Here is a 17364-nt window from a genome sequence, read left to right on the forward strand (position 1 = left end):
ACAGCCTCAGTAATCCCTACGTTTTCAGGATCCCTGGCCCGTACTTGATGAGCTTGAGCAAGAAAAGGTTTGCTCTCTCACATGTGCTCGTCTCTCTCTCTCTCTCTCTCTCTCTCTCACACACACACACTCTTTTTTCATCTCCATCTTTCTCTTTCTGTCTGTCACTCTTTTATTCCCCCTCTTTTTCTCATGCCCCCCTGCTTCTCATCCCCTGGAGCTACTTAGCGAGTGAATGGATTCCAAGTGTTTACTCAGCATCTCACTGAGTCGCTCTCTCTTTCTCTTTCTCTCTCCCTTCGTATTTCCTCAGGATGTTACCAAAATGTAGGAAGAGAATCTACAAATTGTCAGCATTGTTGCCGAATTTAAATGTCAGCAATTAATCCAGCAACAATGTAGACAATTTATTTCAACATATTCTGGTCTGATGGAGCTGAGGAACACCTGTCATTCATCATCTCCTCGCATCTGGTGCTCATGAGGTCCTGATCATGAGTGGGCTAATTAAACCCCGATTCTGAGCTCAGTCTTTGCCAGAATTTCAATGACCTTGACCTTGCCAGATTCCACATTGATTCTCCATACCGACGGCGTCATTCCTGCTGCTTCCATGCGGTCTGACGTCTGAGCTTCCTGCAGCTCATCTCAAGGTAACCTGGCTACCTCTAATTTCCGTATTAGAGCTCATTGATCTTTTAGTGTTCCCAGACACCTTCCTGCCCGGCTTCCATGCTGCACTGCTCCTGGCTCCCACACCACTACCAAGCACTACGTCACTTTGGAACTCATCTGCTCTCAGCCTCAGAGCGCACCGCTCTGCCACGTTCAGCTAAGTTCCTGCGTGACCCTGAGTTTGTGAGATCCCGCTCTCACCCTGCTCCTGTTTATGACCGTGCATGACCAAGAAGTGTTTCCAAGAACTATATTCAAGAACTGCTCCAAGAACTGTATGAACTCTGACGCTGAACTATTAAGAACTTTCCAAGTTGTTTCTGAAGCCAAGTCCTGCTTAATTGGAATAGCGTCATAAGACGCGCAGCACTTGACCTCTGACCTCTGAGGATAATTCATGAACTGTGAACCTTATTTCCTAAACAGTGAACTGCATTTCCTGAACTGTGAATGTTCCTGCTTTAAGCCTATAGTGAACTGTGTGTTGTTAACACCTTCCAGTATTACGAGTGCAATCACTCACCTCTGTTCTCCTAGTTCCTTGTCCTCGGCTCTCTACGTCCCACCTGGCTCTGGATGCAGTCCCATCTATCCTGGATTGCAACTCACTCTCTAACTTCCAAGCCTGGCTCCGTGTTCACTGCAGCCCCCGACTTTCCACTGCCATAAGAGGGCCCTATCTGCACTCTCCAGGCTTCCTGATGAATTGACTCTTTCTGTTAGAAGTTATTGTGAATAAATCTCCTTTTGTTCACCTGATCTCCTCCTTGTTCCCTGCATCTCCTCCTTGTTCCCTGCATTTGGGTCCAGTTCATGAACGGTCCTGTCCCATCCAGACCCCTAACTACAACACAATCGTGCTTATCGTAGTATTCCACAGTGTGAAGCAGATGAAGGTCTACGACTCCTCTCGATATGAGACATAGGTTACTTCCCAGCCAAGTTGGGTACCCATTTACAGCTGGGTGGATGGTGACAATGCAGACTAATGGCATCTTGTCCAAGGATACATTGAGGTAACACGTGCAGGATTTGAACCCAGATCTACAGATTAACAGGCCAACTCCTTATTCACTGAGCTACCTGCTCTACAATCCTATTTCTTCTCTTATTCATTTTTTTTCAAATTAGATGTCACAGAGAACAATGTTATATCTATAGTTTATATAAAATAGGCAACACATTTCAAACTGCCACCATATTTTAAAACATAAGGTTACTAATTTAGTTCCTGGTCATGATCCTGGTATTTGATGTCATATATACTTGGACAGATGTCACAGAGAATTGAATTACTTCCTAAAGTTTGTGGCTGAGAACCCCAGCATTTGGAAAAGGGCAAGGGGGCATTGATGTTACATATGGCAGTGGCAGATAGATGTTACTTTCAGGAGGTGAAAAGGGGCAGTTGTTTGCCCGGTTGCCATTCAGGGAACAAATTCTGCAGGATGGTGGACACGTTCTGACCGGCTGTGTGTATGTACTATCATAAGTTCCACTGGCTTCTCCTTTTTTCACCCTCCCTGATGTAACCCCACATTACACATGTACTAGAACACTTCTAGATACTATATACTTCTATATGCAGGGTGACCCCCCCCCCCCCCAAAACCCCCGTAGAACCCATAAAAATTGTATATATCCTACAAAGGTCCAGAAAATTTCTTGAAAAATCACTCTGTGTACGATCATTCCCCAAAGTTTCAGTTATCTTGTTGCTTTGCATAAAAGTCATGTTCTTTCAATATTATGCTCCAAATGGTATGATTTGTTGGCAAAATAGGCCTCCAGGCAAAATGTCTTTTCCTTGGTTGACCAAGACCAGCCCAGTCTCACGTTTTTTTTTTTTTTTTTGTCCTCCCGTCACAAAATGATTCAAATTTTTGTGGCGGGGTTTTTTTTAACTCACTGTTATGAACCCTACTCCTACCCCAAACCATAACCTTAACCATAACCTAACCCTACTCCTTCCCCTAACCCTAACCATAACCACCCCCCCCCCCGCTGCACTTTTAATTATGTGCTGGGTTGCGTCTTCCCCAGCATGTCTTGCCAACGCAGTCTCACAGATTATCGTGATTCAGCAGCATGAAATATACATTAATCTATTTCTTCGTCATACTGTCACGAAAAGTGCAAAATTTTTATCATGGCAGCAGGAATTCATTCTAATTCATTCTGTGATGGCTGCATGTAATTAAAAGTGCAGCGGAGGGTCGGGGTGGTTATGGTTAGAGTTAGTAATAGTGAATTAAAAAAAAAACCCCGTCACGAAAATTTGAATCATTTTGTGACAGGAGGACAAAAAAAAAATGTGAGACTGGGATGGGAAGACGACTGGAACAAGAACTACTGGAACAACACTGGGGAAGACTATTGTTCCAATTGTGTACATTTCTTGAAATTTGCTGGACCTTTGTAGGATTTAATGCAATTTTTATGGGTTCTATTTTTTGGGTCACCCTGTTCCATGTTCTTCTTTGAAGCTGCACAGATTTAACTTTGTGTTGTGCCGAGATGTGTTCAGTTGTTGAAACCCAACATTTTCTGAATCTGATTCTTTCTATGTGTGGATCCCAGCTGCAGGTCAGGACCAGTGACACTCACTGAAATGTGTTCTGTATGTGGATCATAAATGGGTAAAATGAAATAAGCGTATTTGAAAAGCACAAAGGTGCCACCAAATATGAAGGGAGGTTGGGGGGAACGCGGGGGGATTGTGTGGTGGTTTAGGAGGGGTGAGGATTAGTAAGAGGCTGTAGGCCCCGAGGCACAGGACCTGTTTCCTGGCCTGAGCCCCTGTTTGTCCTGCCTGACCTGGCAGCTCTGGGGTCAGATCCAGCCGTGCTCCCATGCCTGTCTGAAGCTGTTAGCCACTGACTGTGAGCAGCTAGCTGGGCTTAGTGATGTCTGAGCTGTGGCTGCAGTGGGTGAGTGGGGGGGGTTGAATCATCAGGTCAGAGTACAGCTGCTTTGTGCAGACAAGAATTACCCAACATAGTGCAGCAGATAACTGAAACAATCCTTCACATGGCGATACAAGCATCAGATTTGGCATGAAGGTTCTTCATAAATCAGTGTTTGAGAAAAAAAGTGCTGGCCACGTGAAAATCCAATATGATGGCCGGGTAGAGGTCAATGATGAATGACACAGGGGTCAAAATTTAAAAATGCTCCAATCATATTGAAAACTATACCAAATTATGTGTCTGATCACAGAGATTCCAAAAAGGTATAGTTTGGACCATCTATGACTGAATTTTATGGAGTTATGGGGTAAAAACAGCAAGAATGGTGAGAAAGGTCAGTTTCAGTTTGCACAGGAGTCAAAAGTTAAAGTTGCTTCAATTTTGGTAGAAAGTGGTACAAATTATTGGTTGAACTAATAGGATTAATAAATGGAATAGTTTTGACTGTGTTTAATGCTTTGTTTGCAGAGGAAATGTCAAACAATGTTGACGTACATTGGATTCTATGGCATATGACGTATGTTACACTGTAACATGACAACTAAGCATGACACATGCGGTGCAAACTATTCTTTTTTGAACCCCTATTAACTCAACCAATAATTTGCATCACATTTTACAAAAATTGGAGCAACTTTAACTTTTGACTCCTGTACAAACTGAAACTGACCTTTGTCACTAGTTTTGCTGTTTTTACCTCATAACTCCATAACATTCAATCATAGATCGTCCAAACTATACCTTTTTGGAATCTTTATGATCAGACACATAATGTGTTATACTTTTCAATATGATTGGAGCATTTATGGGTGATTCTTAGACTACGGGCACTTATTATGTCCTTTGATCATATTGTATGAAAAACAGAAAAAAGGGGAAATTTCACACTTTTATAGTTATCTTTACAATGAAAGTGTTTTAAGAAATTTGTTCTAGTAGTCTATGATGACTTTTTCACCTTTTTTCAGCATCATTATATGCAAATATTGCCGTTTTGTGCTTGTCCCACACCCAGACTTTTGATCTTCAATGACAAAAATGAATGGTAAAAAAAACATTTTTTCTAATGTTTTAAAATATCTCTGAATAAAATATCAGTGAAATAATCAAAACATAATATGAAAAGTTAAGTGCTGTATTTCATTCATATCCCCACAAATGAATGATCCACCAGATTGATGATGATGTCATCCAGGCCTCCTCATGACAAATATGTGGGATATGTACAAATTCTGCACACACACAAAAAATACGTACAAATTGAAATGATTTTTTTTTTTTTTTTGTGCACCACTTTTTCATACTTCAAATGTTTTGTGGGAATACACTGATTATTATATGTTTTCCTGAAATCCTGCAAATATTATATTTTTATACATGTAGCATCTTTAAAAACATGTATCCGAGCAACATGCACACTGACACTACGGGTCAGTGTGAGCATCATTTCCAACACCTCTGTTTGTGTTGCTAAAACAGATCATCTTGGATTGTAAATGTCCTGATTCTGCGCTCCTAAATAATAAATTAGCAGAGGTGTCATATCCAGCTTCAGAAAGTAAAAGTCCAGCCACATATTTGTTCCATCTTCCTAATAAACCAGCTTATTGTAATTAGTTCAGCTCTTCAGGCAGGTGGATGAGCTAATTATTGAGATAATCTGTTTTAGGTGCACAGGTAGAAGCAACACATGCGAGGGTTTTTACTTTCTGAAGCCGGATTTGACACCTCTGCAAATTAGGACCACTATTGTACACTTGTGTTTAAAGTGTGTGTTTTCTGCATACCAGCTGTGGGCAGAAGTGTGTTTTTACTTCAAAATCCATAAGATAACACCTCCACACTCCGACCAACAGACTGATTATCACTTTCTAAAAATGAAAATGAAATGAAGAGATATTTATTTTTCTTCCCCAAAAGCTTTCACAAGCTCAATTGCTTGTTTTCAGTGGCTTATTATTAGTTTGCAATTGGTGGATTGGGTGTTGGGTTTGGGGCTGGAAATTTAACAGATGACTATACCTGGTTTTACATGTAATTTTGCTGTTTCATTTTTAAGTACAAATAAATAGTCTGGAATACAACTAGAGACATATGATTAGAGAAACCTTTACGTTTAAAAGATATATTAATCACTTTCATTAAATACTAATGGAACAATGATAGAAGAAGAGCGCTGCAATAGAGCACAAACCTCTGCCAACAGTAGTTTCCAGTTCCACAAATTTTTACCTTGTAAAAAAAATTTCAAGTTCAAAGTCTTGTTAGAAGTGACTTTTCATCACATAAAATATGCAAAATATAGATAAAAAAAAAAAGGGCTTTTCAATGTTAAAATTGAATATTCATTAAATCCACAATACGGATCAGAGTCTATTCACTGAGTGTGCCCGTTTGCACCTCATTGTCACAAATGAAAGTGACTGAGGCACTTTTGGTTGAGATATAATGCACAATGTACATCGAATGGGCTTTTCAATATTAAATTCAAATGTCCACAAAATCCACAATCCAAATCAGATCCGGATAAAACTTTGTCAAGTGATAGTGAGCATCAGTCTGCACCTCACTTTTAAATATGAGAGTGCTTGGGACACGCTTGGTGAAGATATAATGTCAAATATATATTAAAAGGGGTTTTAAATGTTACATTTAAATGGCCACAAAACCTGTCATCTGGATCAGATCTTTATCGACAAACTGTCGATAAAGGATACCATCCTACATAAAGCTCTCAAATATGAAAGAAATTTGATCTTTTCTGACAGAGTTATGAATTTTTGAAAATTTGTTAAATGTTAAATAGGGATTTTTCCAATTTTTGAAGATTTTTCTTGACTTTGCCCTTTGACCTTGAAAATTTAATGAGTTCTTGCCTATCAGGATATGAATCTTCAGTAAAAATTTCATAATGATTTATGAAAAATTGTGGACTCCAGGCTGTTCACAAACAAACAGACAAAGGGGCGAAAACAGAGCCTCCTCCAAATTCATTGGCAGATGTATTAAGAATAACAGAACAATGATGGAGGAGAGACATTAATCACCACTTGCCTCAGGCTGTATCTGTGTTGAACTTGTAGAAACATTCCCTTATCTCAACAGCAGCTTCCATGCCCCTGGTTCCTCTGCTTTTGAGATCAAGAGACACCTTGGCACTTCCGTGTTTCTTTCATTTTTCACCACTGAAGGTGTAAATTTAGTTGCAATGAACACCGGAAGTTGAATAGTTTACACTGACATGCCTTAACCCTGAAAATTTAACATTTATGAATGTGATGTGTAACTATTGCGTTTTGCATTTGGAAATTAACAATTTTCATGTAATATGTGGCTGAATTTTAACTCCCAACAGTTGTCGAACCCCATCAATAAAAAGAAATTTGGAGCAGCCCCTGACAGCTTGGACAGTGTTCTAACTGCTCCATAGGACTGAGTGTCTGACTTTTTGTCCTGTCCATCGCCACCCCCCGTGCGTCATCCCCGGCCTGCCTCATAAAGCTGTCCACGCCTCTCTCACCTGGACACATCAGGACCCGAACAGTTTCTGCGAGGAACACATTCCCCTGCAGATTATAATTTCCACAGAGGAGGATAGTTTTCGTTTTCGTTTATGAATCTGGCAAATTATTCATACTTCTCTGGCATGTGCAACATGACCGCCGAGACGCCGCACTCGCCCGACGAGCCCAGTCCCGTGGTCGTGATTTCTCCAAACGTCAGCTTGGACTCTCCGCTGCCTCCTCCGCCTGTGATGCTGCAGGCCCGCTCCAAAGACGGCGTTCTGATTAAGTCCGAACCCCGGGGGAGCAGTCCGAGCGCGGAGGACGCGGCGTCTCTGGTCCACGCGGAGGAGCACCTGCCCACGGGGAGCCGCCGGAGGAAGAGGCCCGTCCAGAGGGGGAAACCTCCCTACAGCTACATCGCTCTCATCGCCATGGCCATCGCCAACTCCCCCGACAGGAAGCTCACGCTGGGAGGCATTTATAAATTCATCATGGAGCGCTTTCCGTTCTACATGGAGAACTCCAAAAAGTGGCAGAACTCCATCCGTCACAACCTGACGCTCAACGACTGCTTCGTCAAGATCCCGCGGGAACCCGGCAGGCCTGGGAAGGGGAACTACTGGACCCTCGACCCCGCCGCCGAGGACATGTTCGACAACGGGAGCTTTCTGAGGAGGCGAAAACGCTTCAAGCGCACGGATGTGAGCACCTATCCGGGATACATGCAGGGCTCAAGCGCGTTCACACCGACCCCGATGGGAAGGCCTTCGTACCCCAACAGCTTTTACGCAGGGATCAGTTCTGGTTACGGCCCCCAGCTGACAGCCACGTCCCCGCACCCGACCGTACTGCATCACTACCAGACCTCGGCGCAGGCACAGCCGCGCACTTTCAGCATCGACAACCTGATCAGCCAGCAGGCGGAGGCGCAAAGCAGCCCGGGACCAGAGCTCAACTCCCAGGCGCTGGGACTGGGAGGAGGTGACCTCGGCTCCATGGCTTTCAGCTGCTCCGTCACAGGTACCGACCCATCGGCGTGCTTTCAGGCCCAGACTGTCAACCCCTCAGCAAACATGCTGAGCAGAAACACCGGGAACCTCCCCGCCGGATACTGCCACTCATCCCCTGCCTCACCTCCGAACCTGCCCGCCATGATCCAGTCAGGGTTCTCACCAGGGGGCTCGCAAGTTTACTGCGGTGGTAACCGGATCTCCCTCCCGGCTTTGCGCACGGGTGCCGAGCACGCGGATCCGCTGCTGGGTTTCTCCAGCACCATGAACTCCTACAACGACTCCTACATGAGACAAGCCAACTTTGCGCCTGGTTTAGAGCGATATATGTGAGAGGGAAAAAAAATCCACTGTGTGACGCAAAGAACTCATTCACAGCAAGATTTTGACACGTGCTCAGTCAGTCTGGTCACTGACACTGAAGTCTGTACTTTCCTGTGAAAATTAGTGGAACCCCCCCCACACACACACCCAAAATGCCAAATGTGGCACAAAACAACAAAACATCGTGATAAATCATTCCATTTTACAAAGTAGCTCTAAAGCCATTTCGATCTGCTTGATACATTCCGCGATTGTTTTTCATTCTCCGTTTTATTTTATGTTGCCACGATTCCTTCACTTTTATTTTTAATTTCACTTCATTTTCTTTTATTTCATTTTCGTGTGTCTTGTTTACGGTTTATGGTGTTGTCGTATTGAAAGAAGGAGTACTTTTTTGATCGTCTTCAGTATATTCATTTTTATTAAATAAATAAATGTTCTTTATTTATGACAATAAAAGTTTCTTTGATTAAAAAATGTCATTTTCTTATTATTCTGCTCAATAAAACAAAAAATGGTAATTTGTAAATGTCAAATCAATGAAAAAAAAATCAGTTTCGGTTCATAATAAAAATAATAATTAAATTGAAAATGCATTAATATTGGGAAAACACACAAATATTTATTTTATTAGTTTTAAAAAATAATATTCAGTCCAGCATGAATAATACGAGTATGTATATATATTCTAATATATCGTGGACAAAACTGTTTGAGGTGCTTATCAGTTACTTTAAACCTGCACTGACAGGTGGGATTGATCTGACAGGATTTATTCAACTGATCTTTTTTTAAGTTCCTGTAGGATGAACAGTGTCCAGTGAAATTATTTCTTTGTTTCAGAAGTAATAAGCAAAACTGTTCAAAATTAAATCGGTAATTCATGTGTCAATTTGATGTTTCTGCTTTTCTCAATACTGTTTACTAAATGTTTTTTAAATGTTTTTGTACGCAACTACTACTACTACTATTACTACTACTAATAATGATGATGCCAAGATCATTGCTCACTGTTCAAAAGTTAACATAGTTTTGTTCCTTTTTTAAGGTGTTTTTTTTCTTATGTTAGTTGCTACATATATCATTTTCCAAATTGCAATATCAACAAATTGACGTGAACAAAAATAAAAAAGGGTGAGAAAAACTTTATTAAATACGTAGGTAACTAGTAACTGGGAATGATGCCATCCAGAAGTGAAAAACATGTTTCAGAGACAGAAATAAACTCTGCATTTGGTCAACTAAAAGGAGAAAATTGCATATTAAAATATGCTTATGGAAGTGGAAGAAAATGGATGGATGGATGGATGGATGGATGGATGGATGGATGGATGGATGGATGGATGGATGGATGGATGGATGGATGGATGGATGGATGGATGGATGGATGGATGGATGGGTTTATGTAAGAGTGACACATTGTTCCAGACTGGCAGGAGAATTTCTGCAGAAGAGCCATCTATCCATCCATCCATGCAGCCATCCAGGCAGGCAACCAGCCTTGCAGCCAGGCAGCCAACCAGACATGCAGCCTTGCAGCCATGCAGCCACACAGCCACCCAGGCAGCCAACCAGCCTTGCAGCCAGGCAGCCAACAAGACATGCAGCCTTGCAGCCATCCAGCCACACAGCCACCGAGGCAGTCAACCAGCCTTGCAGCCATGCAGCCATTCAGCCATCCAGCCATGCAGCCACCCAGGCAGCCAACCAGCCTTGTAGCCATGCAGCCATCCAGCCACACAGCCACCCAGCCAGCCAACTAGCCATGCAGCCATTCAGCCATCCAGCCATGCAGCCACCCAGGCAGCCAACCAGCCTTGTAGCCATGCAGCCATCCAGCCACACAGCCATCCAGGCAGCCAACCAGCCTTGCAGCCATGCAGCCATTCAGCCACGTAGCCACCCAGGCAGCCAACCAGCCTTGCAGCCATGCAGCCATCCAGCCATGCAGCCACCCAGGCAGCCAACCAGCCTTGCAGCCATGCAGCCATCCAGCCATGCAGCCACCCAGGCAGCCAACCAGCCTTGCAGCCATGCAGCCATTCAGCCATCCAGCCATCCAGCCACGTAGCCACCCAGGCAGCCAACCAGCCTTGCAGCCAGGCAGTCAACCAGCCATGCAGCCACCCAGGCAGCCAACCAGCCTTGCAACCATGCAGCCACACAGCCAGGCAAGCAGCCACCCAGGCAGCCAACCAGCCTTGCAGCCATGCAGCCATTCAGCCATCCAGCCATCCAGCCACGTAGCCACCCAGGCAGCCAACCAGCCTTGCAGCCAGGCAGTCAACCAGCCATGCAGCCACCCAGGCAGCCAACCAGCCTTGTAGCCATGCAGCCACACAGCCAGGCATGCAGCCAACCAGCCTTGCAGACATGCAGCCACGCAGCCAGGCATGCAGCCAACCAGCCTTGCAGCCATGCAGCCATTCAGCCATCCAGCCATGCAGCCACCCAGGCAGCCAACCAGCCTTGTAGCCATGCAGCCATCCAGCCACACAGCCACCCAGCCAGCCAACTAGCCCTGCAGCCAGGCAGCCAACCAGACATGCAGCCTTGCAGCCATGCAGCCATGCAGCCATCCAGCCATCCAGCCACACAGCCATCCAGGCAGCCAACCAGCCTTGCAGCCATGCAGCCATTCAGCCATCCAGCCACGTAGCCACCCAGGCAGCCAACCAGCCTTGCAGCCATGCAGCCATCCAGCCATGCAGCCACCCAGGCAGCCAACCAGCCTTGCAGCCATGCAGCCATTCAGCCATCCAGCCACGTAGCCAACCAGGCAGCCATCCAGCCATGCAGCCACCCAGGCAGCCAACCAGCCTTGCAGCCATGCAGCCATCCAGCCACACAACCACCCAGCCAGCCAACTAGCCCTGCAGCCAGGCAGCCAACCAGACATGCAGCCTTGCAGCCATGCAGCCATCCAGCCACACAGCCATCCAGGCAGCCAACCAGCCTTGCAGCCATGCAGCCATTCAGCCATCCAGCCACGTAGCCACCCAGGCAGCCAACCAGCCTTGCAGCCATGCAGCCATCCAGCCATGCAGCCACCCAGGCAGCCAACCAGCCTTGCAGCCATGCAGCCATTCAGCCATCCAGCCACGTAGCCACCCAGGCAGCCAACCAGCTTTGCAGCCAGGCAGTCAACCAGCCATGCAGCCACCCAGGCAGCCAACCGGCCTTGCAGCCATGCAGCCACGCAACCAGGCATGCAGCCAACCAGCCTTGCAGACATGTAACCATGCAACCATGCAGTCATCCAGCCATGCAGCCATCCATGTAAAAGAAATCTTAAGCGCATAATCAATTTGACTTTTGTACTGCTTTAGTACTCTTCTTGTTCACACTGGCCTTATCTCTTCATTCTTCCCGAAATGTCACCACTGAACTGGTCGTCCAGTCAAAGGTCACAACCGATTATGCACTGCAGGTCTACAGGTGAATTAAAATCAGGTAGAAACCTGCTTTTAATTGCTTGCTTTAATTGCTTGTTTTTAACGTTTTAAAGAATCCTTATAAATGGATGGAGGAATGAATGAATGAATAAATAAATAAATAAAAAGAGAAAAAAAAAACAAGTTGAGCTGACTCATACATAATGTGATGCGCAACAATCTGTTTTGAAAAAAAAAAATGCTAAATGTCTGGTATTGTGACAAACCCTTTTGAAAATATTATTTACTCCATAATAATAATAATAATAATAATAACAACAACAACAACAACAATAATAATAATAATAATAATAATAATAATAATAATAATAAGCACGCTCTGTTGTTGTTGCGCATAACAAAACAATTGAGTGGGAAAAGAGTTCTGTCAACATGGTCCCCATAAATTAAACTGCACCAAGTATTTAGGAGCGGAAATGTAAAGTTTCCAACCAAATCGACTCAAATCGATAAAATTGTAACGTGTAAGATTAGAAAATAATTAAAACTTTCAAGGTGAAGATGGTGGGATAAAAAAACATCACTTCTTGTTAACTTGTCATCATAAAATGTTTACTATCCTTTTATGTGTACAGCAACGACTTTCACATCTGGCAAAAAAGTGACAAATACCGGTAAAATGTCTAAAATATAAATAAACTTACTCTGGGTGCACTTTCTCTTTCTCTCTTTATTTCTTAAAATCGCAAAGATGATCTTCCCTGACTGATTATGTTGTGAGCAGAAATAAAAGGAACAATATTACCTAGACCTGGTTTTAAAACGGTTTCTCTTTTCTGACAAAAAAAAATATCTTCTGATAGTACAGTGTTTCTGACAATTGCTTGTTCGATGAAAATAAACTGTTGGATTTTAGGAGTTTTATCCATGATACCACCAGATGGCGCTAGAATACCATAAACTGGCACTCCAATAAACTCTTTTGTTCTCAAAAGCACAGATAAATCTGAATTTAGTTGATTTAAAGAACCTGAAATAAATGAAAAGATACGCTTTATAAGATACATTATTTGACTGTAAATATGTAACTTCATGTAATTTCAGCAAGGTCAACATAAATATATACCAGTACAAATAATGTGTAACGAATTTTGAAGTTAATGTCCGAAACAGAAATGAAATTACAGATTTTGATTAAGGTGTGTCCTGCCTATTGAGCAACATTAATATATTACTGAGCCATATTTATGACTCAGGGTGAAAACGAAGTAAATTTTGGTTTCACTCAAATCGTATTTTTCTTTCTTTTTAAGTAAACTGATAATTACTTAGTTTTTGCTCGGTGAAAGACAATGTGCGAAGTAGTCTAAATAAACAGAAATAGCAAAATTAAAGGCAGACTGTTTGTGTCTCCTGGCGCCACGAGCCGCTGAGGTGCACAAAGTGATTCAAACTAAAATGTCAAAATACACTCGGGGACACCGAGGCTGTGGCGTCTTTATTTCAGACAGATCGCTGTTCTGTTTCTGATTTTAACGTGGGTTCTGTGATCGCGTGTGTGACGCTTTTAAAGCACTGACCCAAACGTATGCAAAATGTTCAGTAAAACAAAAACTCAACCATCTAGACAGATCTGTAATAAATAGTTTTCTTGAAAGACAATAAATAAATAAATACATGCGTTACAGTAATCTTGTGGTTCTGCTGCGTAATTTACAATATCTACCTGCACCAAACAAACGCGCACATTTGGCGACACGTTGTCATGTGTTGGATTTTACGCGTTTGTTAAAGACGAATTGCAGCAGGTTGGAACAGAAAAGAATGCAATAAATGTGTTGACAACTAATACTCGCCAAAATGATTAAGGCTGCTGGCAAAAAAAATCGACAACGTATAATAAAAAAAGCCTAATAGAAATTAATGAAAATTAAATGTTAAAACACTTTGAAATGATATATCTGCCATTTGAATCAGAATTCAAAACGTAAACAAAATTCAAAACTAAAACAAAACAACAAGAAAGAATCACAATGTTTGTTTATTTATTTAATACTCTAGTATTAGGCATGTTGTTTGTTTATTTTGACTTTATTATTAATAACCTGATCAAACAAATGCTATAATGTATAAGAATGTAATATAATAATAACAACATATAATAATAATAATAATAATAATAATAATAATAATAATAATAATAATAATAAGAAGAAGAAGAAGAAGAAGAAGAACAACAACAACAACAACAACAAGAAATTTTAATGATTAATATGTTGGTGATCATTTTTGCACTTGTTACATTGCTTTATAGGACAGGCCTTTCAAAGTGATTATTTTTGTGAATATGTGTCTTAGACCTGTACATATTTCCACACAAATGACCAATAATGAGATTTGGTTTTACGAATAATAATAATAATAATAATAATAATAATAATAATAATAATAATAATAATTATTATTATTATTATTATTATTATTATTATTATTATTATATTAAAACAACGTAACCATGTGTTTATGACGTTTCATTTAGCGTATCACAGTTGAGCATACCACTAAAATAATAAAATGATAACAAAAACTTGAATCAGTCACGCAACCATGCGTGATTTTAACGTTTCACTGATTTAATAATCAATGAGACAGTTGTGTTATCAATGAATCAGTTTCACAAGATAGCAAGTATATATTTTAATGTTATGCCTTTTCTGAATTGAATGCAGTGTAATCACAGAACGCATCTTCATGCGCACAGGAGCAAACTGGTTTATCAGCTTTATACAGTTTTATTTATTTGACAAAAACATCCCTTGTCCATGCAAGAACATCTTTAATTTTCTGCACGGTAATTCTGTGCAGTTCCTGGTAACAGTGACTCAAAGACCACGTGATCATGTGCTCCTATAAATACCTTTTGAGAGCTAAAGCGCATAGTGTGACAGGCTGGCTTCGTACATGCCCAATCTCGTGCGCAAACGACATTCCGCAAACGTGGATATGATTTTTTTTTTCGCCTCTATTCAAAGAACCCGCAGCATAAACTGCTTATAGAGGGAAAGTTTCGCCTGTGAATAAGAAGAAAATCGCTCCAAAGCTGTGCCGGGATCCAGATCGACTCTTCTGTGTGGGCTGAAAGTCAAAAGTTTTCTGCTCGATGGGAGCGTCGCACTTCCTCGCCTGACCAGCGCTGGACGATCCACAGGTTACACACTTCTCCTCTCAGTATAAGAGTGATGTGCGCACTGAACAGTTGGAGATAAAGTTGAGGTTTGCTGCGGCTGCGAGGTGGAGACAGTTCGGACCCTCGCAACATAGAGCCTGGGCGCGTGGCGGAAGAGAAGGATGACTTTAGGGACGGATATGTCTGACAGCTCTGCATTGTCCGAAGATGTGGACATCGATGTGGTCGGCGGTGACATATCCGTTGGAAAGGACGGACAGTATCTTCACCATGAGTTCAATTTGGACAATGACTCGGACGACAATTACTCCCAGAGCGCGAGCGGCAGGGTTTCCTCTCCGGGGCTCAGCAGCTCAGACTGTCCGTCAGAACAGATCGGGTCCAACGCAGAGTCTGGGTCTGTGATGGGGGACAAACCCAGAAAAAGTGCACTTGTGAAGCCACCGTACTCTTACATCGCCCTGATCACCATGGCGATCCTGCAGAGCCCCAAGAAGCGGCTGACTCTGAGCGAGATCTGCGAGTTCATCAGTAACAGATTCCCCTACTACCGAGAGAAGTTCCCCGCCTGGCAAAACTCAATCCGCCACAATCTCTCCCTCAATGACTGCTTCGTCAAAATCCCACGGGAACCTGGCAACCCGGGAAAAGGCAACTATTGGACTCTCGACCCGGATTCCGCAGACATGTTTGACAACGGGAGCTTCCTGCGCAGAAGGAAGCGCTTCAAGAGGCACCAAAGTAACGAGATCCTCAGGGACGCCAGCGGCTTTCTTCCCGGGTTTGGATACGGCCCGTACGGATACAACTATGGGCTTCAGCTGCAGAACTTCCACGCGGTCCACAGTCCGTATCACCCGCACCACACGGGCGGATCCTTCCCTTTCCCAAGCGCTCCGTGCACCTTGCCCTCCTCCGCGTCCATATTCCCAGCGCCGCACCCCCTGCCCTCTCTCTTAGGCACCGATTTACGAAAGCAGTTTTACCCGCAGCTCAGCCCGTCACTGCCATGTCTCAAGACGGACTCCAGCACCCCGAACCGGCCTTCATTCTCGATTGACAACATCATCGGCGCGGCCAACCCCACCGCCTCATCTTACAGCGCACAGCCGGCCAGTCAGGCGCACATCTTGGCCATGCTGACCCCGGCTTTGGCCTCTGCGTCCAACCATTTGAACCTATCACAGGAAAGCTTATTACAACCGGCAGCGCAGACTTTTTCCAGCAAAACCCCAAATATGAACACTTGTCCTTTCTAGAACAATAAACTGTCGAGAATGCTGAATATCTTTTAAGGTGGATGGACATTCTTGGTGAGTGCGTGGCTCTTCTCACTCGTGTCCCCATGCACGGAGGAGAGAAATTGAAAGGCTTATTTATGAATTGTAAATATGTGTATAATTGAAAATGTGATCTTTTTTAAACAGTGCTGCCTTTCAATGAGGCACAAAGATTAAAAAAAGGATCCTGTTGTTTCAAAATAACTTAAATGCCATTCACATCCACATTAAAAATATAATTCAGACTTTTATTCTGGTTTTTATCGTTGTTATTTCATGCGTAAAAAGCGCTGTTGCTCTTGACGCTGACAGGCAAACTCAGGTTTTTAATTTAGAAAGCACAAACTGAGACGAAAAGGGGATTTACTGATATGTATATATATATATATATATATATATATATATATATATATATATATATATATATATATATATATATATATATATATATATATCCTCCACGTGGTGAATTTGTGACATTATTTTCATGTCTACAGGCAATGTGGATTCAGTGGGTGGAAAAAAAAAGAACCTGGCGACTTTTTAAAATTGTTGTTCGATAATTCACGATTTAATCTGTGAGACATATTTGTCATGTGTTGCCAATAGAGACACGTAAATGTTGATAGGTCATTTTTATTGTAATGACGAAAATAATAAATGTTTGTGGATATGAAAATATTGCTTTTTTTGTTATAGTGTTTAATTCGATGCGTCAAAGCTGCAACTGTGGAACTATACTATTAAAGAGGCAGTTTGTATACTAACTAATCTAAAGGAACAACTGTACTTTCTTCAACATAAAAGCACACATTTTTAGAAAAAAAAAATGCATTTTTTTTTTACATGGGACATCAAATTGTGCAGCTCCTTCGTTAATTCAGCTGTAAAGATGTGATCAGATTCACGCTACAAATTAAAAGTCTTTTTTTTTTTTTTTTTGTAAACGCACCACTTTTTATTTAATATTTCAGACACAGCCCGGCGGTGATGAATATCACGCAGCAGTGGGTAAGTC

General features: G+C 42.5%; 2 protein-coding genes across 2 annotated transcripts; both read left to right on the plus strand.

The window, feature by feature from the left end:
* Positions 1-7257: 7257 nt before the first annotated feature.
* On the plus strand, positions 7258-8493 carry foxe3 (forkhead box E3). The gene has a single exon (XM_034180822.1). The coding sequence runs from the start codon at positions 7258-7260 to the stop codon at positions 8491-8493; it is 1236 nt and encodes a 411-aa protein (XP_034036713.1).
* A 6368-nt stretch (positions 8494-14861) lies between these two features.
* foxd2 (forkhead box D2) lies at positions 14862-16484 on the plus strand. The gene has a single exon (XM_034179801.1). The coding sequence runs from the start codon at positions 15228-15230 to the stop codon at positions 16323-16325; it is 1098 nt and encodes a 365-aa protein (XP_034035692.1). The 5' UTR covers positions 14862-15227; the 3' UTR covers positions 16326-16484.
* Positions 16485-17364: the final 880 nt, after the last annotated feature.

Source organism: Thalassophryne amazonica, chromosome 10 (genome assembly GCF_902500255.1).
Source record: "Thalassophryne amazonica chromosome 10, fThaAma1.1, whole genome shotgun sequence".
Lineage (NCBI taxonomy): Eukaryota > Metazoa > Chordata > Actinopteri > Batrachoidiformes > Batrachoididae > Thalassophryne > Thalassophryne amazonica.